This window comes from Geospiza fortis, unplaced genomic scaffold, assembly GCF_000277835.1.
Source record: "Geospiza fortis unplaced genomic scaffold, GeoFor_1.0 scaffold172, whole genome shotgun sequence".
NCBI lineage: Eukaryota > Metazoa > Chordata > Aves > Passeriformes > Thraupidae > Geospiza > Geospiza fortis.
This window is the reverse complement of record NW_005054309.1, coordinates 8570082-8576076: the sequence shown is the minus strand read 5'-3', so window position 1 is coordinate 8576076 and position 5995 is coordinate 8570082. Positions and strand designations below refer to the sequence as shown.

The 5995-nt window shown below is 43.7% G+C and overlaps 1 protein-coding gene across 4 annotated transcripts in view; it reads right to left on the bottom strand.

Moving 5' to 3' along the window:
* Positions 1 to 5995, bottom strand: part of MECOM (MDS1 and EVI1 complex locus) — a 180321-nt gene that overhangs the window by 9269 nt on the left and 165057 nt on the right. For all 4 annotated transcript variants that reach the window (XM_031055374.1, XM_031055376.1, XM_031055375.1 and 1 more), the window contains 2 exons: positions 2791 to 2957; positions 320 to 397 (listed from right to left, as the gene is read on the bottom strand). In XM_031055374.1, the coding sequence (XP_030911234.1) occupies positions 320 to 397; positions 2791 to 2957 (245 nt within the window). The remainder of the gene's footprint in view (positions 1 to 319; positions 398 to 2790; positions 2958 to 5995) is intronic.

Below are 5995 nucleotides of genomic sequence, written 5' to 3'. Positions count from 1 at the left end.
ATCCCAGGGGTTCAGCAGGGCCAGCCCCCCTGCCAGCAAAGGCAGGACTTGGGGGTTGTGTTGGGAAGCTGCCCCAGCCAAAAGAACTTCCCCAAGACCAAAACTCTCCCCCTTTCTGCAGTTTCAACACCGAGTATCAGCACCAAATGCACAAAACTTTGAGAACAAAATGCAATGGTGGGTCCAAAGCTAAGGAGGAAGGGCTGGAGCTGGTCCAGCAAGGATGTTGGATTCCCTAGCTTTATTCAGAGAAAATGTCTGCATTGGAAGGGACCCCAAAGCTTGGCCACAGCACAGACAGGGGTGAGGGACATGGTACCTGTAGGGCTGCTCTCCAGTGTGTGTCCTCAGGTGACGGGTCAGGTTTGCAGATCTCGGGAAAATCTTGCCACAGTATCTGTGATAAGAAAATGTTTGATAAGACAACACAACCTTCAGTGGCTTCGTCCCAGTTTGAGCTGCACTGGATGCACAGCCCAAATGGAATCATCACAGTATGGTCCCATTGCTTAGGTGCAACAACATCTCAATAAAAGCATTCAGCAAATGTAAGGGATCCACACACAAGAGTGGGGCTGGAACTGCTGGCACCAACCACCTTTGCTCATGCAGAAGCTAGGCTTATATGGAAAACCTGTTTTAAAGATCACTCCAAGGTTCTAAGCCCACTGGGTGATTATCAGCCTCATTCAGATTTGGAATCAAGAGAATCTGTTATTAAAGCCTTGGATTTCTGCCTCTGTGTAAGCAAATTTCAAACCTTTCAACCAATTCTACGTGTCAGCAAACGTGACACCATTCTGTGCATTGAATAGGATCAGAGCAGACAAGACTCAAAGACCTAATCCATCAAGGTATGTTTCTATAACAACATGTCTTGAAAGAAGGTGACATGTTTTCAAAAAGATCAGATAAACCGATATGCCAGTGTCAAACGTCTGCACATTCTGGAGATGATATAGAGACCTCAGCAGTGCAATTTAAAAACCATTCTCCAAACTCGATAATATGTCACAGGAAAAATAATGGCAAAAAAAATAAAATTATCGTGAGTTCTCCCCTTCATTCAAGGGGCATATTAATATTCAGTTTATAATTGGCCCATTCTGTTGAGGACATTTTTGCATGGGGGCAGAGCACACACAGCACTCTCTTAAGTGAATGAGAGTGGTGGCTGCTCCATGCAATGACTTTGAAGATTGCATCCCTTCACTTTTAACATCCCATTTATTTTTTCACAACGTGATGTATAAGCCTTCAAAATACCCACACAGCTAATTCCACTCTCCTGGACAAAGCTCCTATTCATTTTGGGTGCACATTCAATGACTATCTTCATTGTGGGTTTTTTTTTTTTAATGTCTGTACGCACAAGTCCTAATAAGTCATGTATTTTATCACTGATCCCTTTGGATATTAAAACCAGAAGCCAAAGAGAAAACACGTCTGTAGTTTACGATCAAAAAAATCAATTATGAAAGCATGCTTTTATATATGAAAGTGATGAGAAAATTTGGGAAAAAAAGAATTGTTTATATAACAGTTTCCACCTCATTTATCAAACCACTGTGATACAGGGTGATGCCTTAGGATTTAGCTTTTATATTTTTCAAATCCTGTACTGCTTTAGTGTATAACTCTAAAACTCCATATACAGTGTTAGTTACTGTCTTCTACTGACAAAACAATTCCTCTCTGGGTCTGAAACTCAAGGAGAGATGTAAACAATGGTGAATTGGGAGGGGCAAATTTGGAGTAAATGACTTCATTACTTGAAACTGTAATTGGAGGATTAAACTCCAATTACAGTTTCAGGTAATGAAACAGGTAACCTCCGATATGTAAATGGCCAAACTTAGAATTGCCTGAAAAACTCATGATCATTGTCCATCTTGGGTGTAGCCTCTGGGAGGCTTCTGACAGCCCAAGCTGTACCTATTGAAGGCCTTTAATAAATACCTGCTTTTTTTCTCTTTATCTTACCCAGCCTCTGTTCTAGGCAGCCATTCCAAGGCATCAAGGGAGAGTTCTTTGTGTTGCAACACCAATAATTTAATAAACAGATTCACAGAATCACTGGGTTGGAAGAGACCTTCAAGATCATCAAGTCCAACCCAGCCCCACCACCTCAACTAAACCATGGCACCCAGTGCCAGACCCAGTCTTTTTTTAAATACATCCAGGGATGGTGACTCTTTTTTTAAATACATCCAGGGATGAACACCTCCCTGGTTAGACAATTCCAGTACTTTATCACTGTTCCAGTAAAAAACTTTTTCCTAATATCCAACCTATATTTCCCTTGGGGCCGCTTGAGACTCTGTCCTCTCATTCTGTGTATGAAGAGTCTTCCTTGTCATCTAGGATTGCCCCTGAGCTTTCCAGTTCTTGGAGGAAGAGCCCAACCTCACCTGGCTACAGCCACCTTTCAGGGAGCTGTGCAGAGTGATAAGGTCGCCTCTGAGTCTCCTTTTCTCCAGGTTGAGCACCCCAAGCTCCCTCAGCTCACAGGGTTTGTGTTCCAAGTCCCTCACCAGCCTCGTTGCCCCCTCTGGATGCCCTCAAGCATCTCAAAGTCCTTCCCAAACTGAGGGCCCAGAGCTGGACACAGCACTCCAGGTGTGCCCTCACCAGTGCCCAGTACCGGGACAGAACAACCTCCCTGCTCCTGCTGGCCACACCATTCCTGATCCAGGCCAGGAGCCCCAAAGGGAAACGCGTTCCATGCTGGGCACGGAGAGGCCTGAGAGCCCCTCTGTTGGATTTCAGAGCAGGGGGTTGCAGCGGTACCTGCAGGTGTAGCGCTCCTTGCCCTTGCGCAGCAGTGTCTCGGGGAGCGCGCTGGGCGGCGCGCGGAAGTTGAACATGGATGGCACCGACTGGATCAGCTCGCTGGCCTCGGGCTTCAGGGCGCTGAAGCTCTCCAGCTTCTCGGCCATGTTTTCTATGGCTGACACCTGCAGCAGGAGAGAGCACAGAGCCCACCACTGTAAGTAATCCCCTCAGATTTCTGCCCCCACCGGGAACCTGAAACTCAGAGGACATCAACTGACAAGTGAAAGAAGAAAAAAAGGAAAAAATTCAGTGTAGAGCTGCAGTCTCAAAAATTATGGGTCATGAGGGTAATAATCAGCAAGCGTTCGTGTCTTCTTATTTTTAAGCCCAGGCTCCTACAAAATTCCAGGTGTTGCAGTCATGCTCTGTGGTTGTGTGCCTACAAGTCTATGCACCCCATCTACAGAAATCATTGAACATTTATTACCAAATGAACAGAAATAATAACTGGACTTCTAATTTTATTGTTTTAAGGACTTGCAGAGGACACATATTGCAGAGGAAACCTTATGAACACTCTAGCTCAACGAAGGGCTGCAACAATCCAGATCCAAAGAGGCTCCATCAACGTCCTGGCCACATCCAACCATCCACTCCAGTGTTCTAGCCCATCATAGCTAAAGACAATTAAATAAACACAGAAGAAATGAAGCTTTGGTGGTTTTGGTGCTCTGTATTCACATTCCCTGCTAGATGCCTATGCTATTTTTCCACCTCTTAATATTCTTGCTCTACCTCTAGTAGCTTGTAACTCCTGTGTGCTTTGGGATGGCTCCACTCTTGATTAGCTGTCTGTAATTTGCAGGGAGTGGGGATTAAATAATTTCTGGAGAACAGTTTCCTTTAAGCTGTCTGGAACTGACCATGAAAAGCTCCTCCAAAACCTCAAACATTGCCACTTGAAGAGTTCAAGAATGCTGCTGAGCCTACTGACAGGTGAGAATAACCATCCACCTCTCCATCACACCACAAACAAATGAAACAAAAGAAAGCCAAGCTCTCACCTATAGAGCACAAAACCCACAGCATGAGCCCTGTGCAAGATCTTGCTTGCAACAAAGAAGGATATTATATGAAAGACAAGATGTTGAACCCTTCTCAGCTGGAACACCTCCACAGACTGTTCTTCAAAATCCATAAAAGGCTCCTCTGATTGTTGGAAAACTGAAATTTTAATTGGAAGAACTGGGAATTTTTGCAGGTTTATTTAATTTTATTTTCATTGGCAGAATTACACTGTTGTCTCCTGGCATGACTATTTCCATGATGGTTAGCTCTGCCTTTGGGCTGGCTTGTTTTTTTCCCTTTAGCCTGTAGCCTGCCCTCTCATTTCATGCTCAGATTCCTAATGCTGAGTACAAATTGCAACGTACAGGGTACCACTGCCAATTTGCCAAATGTCTTTCATCAAACACAGTGGAAAAAAATAAAAAATCTCAGAGGGAAGTCAAGATACATTTACTTGTCAGGCAACAAATGTGAAAGCATTGCGAGGCAGTAAGGGCTGTAAGCTCTGGGGTTTGATTCATAATCACTCAGCTGCTAAAACATTCTCCACAGATGCAAGTGGACAGCACATTTGTCAATATGAAGGATTTTGACATGTACTGATCACAGGCATGAGATATGTAATGATGATGCTGCTGGGAGAGGAGGTAATTCTATCTCGGCACCGAGATGTCATTATCAACCCATACACCTCAACATTACCATATATTTCTTTTTATACGACTTCATATTCGCCTTTAGTTGGAATTGATTCTTAAAGCTTTTAAAATAGTCATCCCACTGCCTTTAATTCCTTCTAATTGTTCCCCACAAAAATTCACTCATCTATTTTACAACTGCTGAAAATAAATGGTTCGAATGAAAAATGCCCTTTGGCCTTTGGGCTGATTAGCAATGACAAGACAGTGCATGGGTTATGATATCACATATTTATGGTGAAGAATAATAAGGGTACTGAGAAGTATAATAAATGTTTTATTTATGTATATTTAATATTCAAGTCCATTTCATTATCTAGTGGGTTTAAATCATTTTTGGATCACAATTTCTCATGCACATAGTGCCCGCCAGTAATGTATTAAAGCAACTATTCTCCCCTTTACATTTAAAATGGCTTAGTCATGCTGATTTTTGTTTTAGTTCTTATTTCCAGGATTTTTCAGAGTAGAAACTGAGACAGACTCTTGTTTCATGCACAGCAACACAGACCAGCTCTACCTCCAACACTGCCTCCAGGATTACATCAGTCCCAAAATAGGTATGAAATCAGCACCTAATCTTAAATCCCTCATCCAGAGGAAACACGAGAACTTCCAATTATTTTAAAGTATTACTCGCTTTCTAAAAATATGTTTCTCACCATAGGAATGACTATTGTGCTTGCTGTTTTGCTGTTTAGTTTGTTTTTTTGTTTAAAGCCTGACTTATGTGGTGACCTGGTATGATTTATGTTTTTCAAGAACTGCAGCAGCACCAATGGGAAGTGTTTGGCCCCACAGCTTTGCTGATCCAAGGCACTGTCACTCCACTGCTATCAGGATAATTATAGCTGGTACTATCTGCTGGAGTTAGGGCTCCCAGGAACCAAAATTGGGGCATTTTTGTAAGAAGTCCTGCAGTGTCTTGGTGCTCAGAGCCTTCAAGATGCAAATCCCTATCGTGAGATGGGTCCCTGGGCTGTGGGGGCATTTTACAGCTCATGAAATCCTGTAGCCCTGATCCCCAAAATGCTGTCCATCACCTTCAGTGCAGGCAGACAGCCCCTGCTCACCAGTCTACTTGCAAAACACCAGCTGAGCAGTGAGAAATCCAGGGGGTTTGAATTGAGGGCTAATTCAGACACCAAAACCAAGCAGGAATTCTAAACCTGCCATATGAGCTTTTGGAAGGTGGCACTTGGTGCCAAGCAGGGGCTCCAGGGGACATGCAGGAGGGTGGGCAAGGGACAGATCTCCCCACTGCCCCACACCAGCACAGGGAGGTGCAGGAGCATTAATTGGAGGCTTCATCCCTGCTACAACATTGAACAGCCATCGGCCGCTGCTCCCATTCACTTGGCTAAACCTTTTCAAACCCATTTCTATTTCTGCCAAAGAGAGTTCACCAATTTAATTAGGTGCATATGAAAAGATACTGGCTTTTGTTCCTGCTG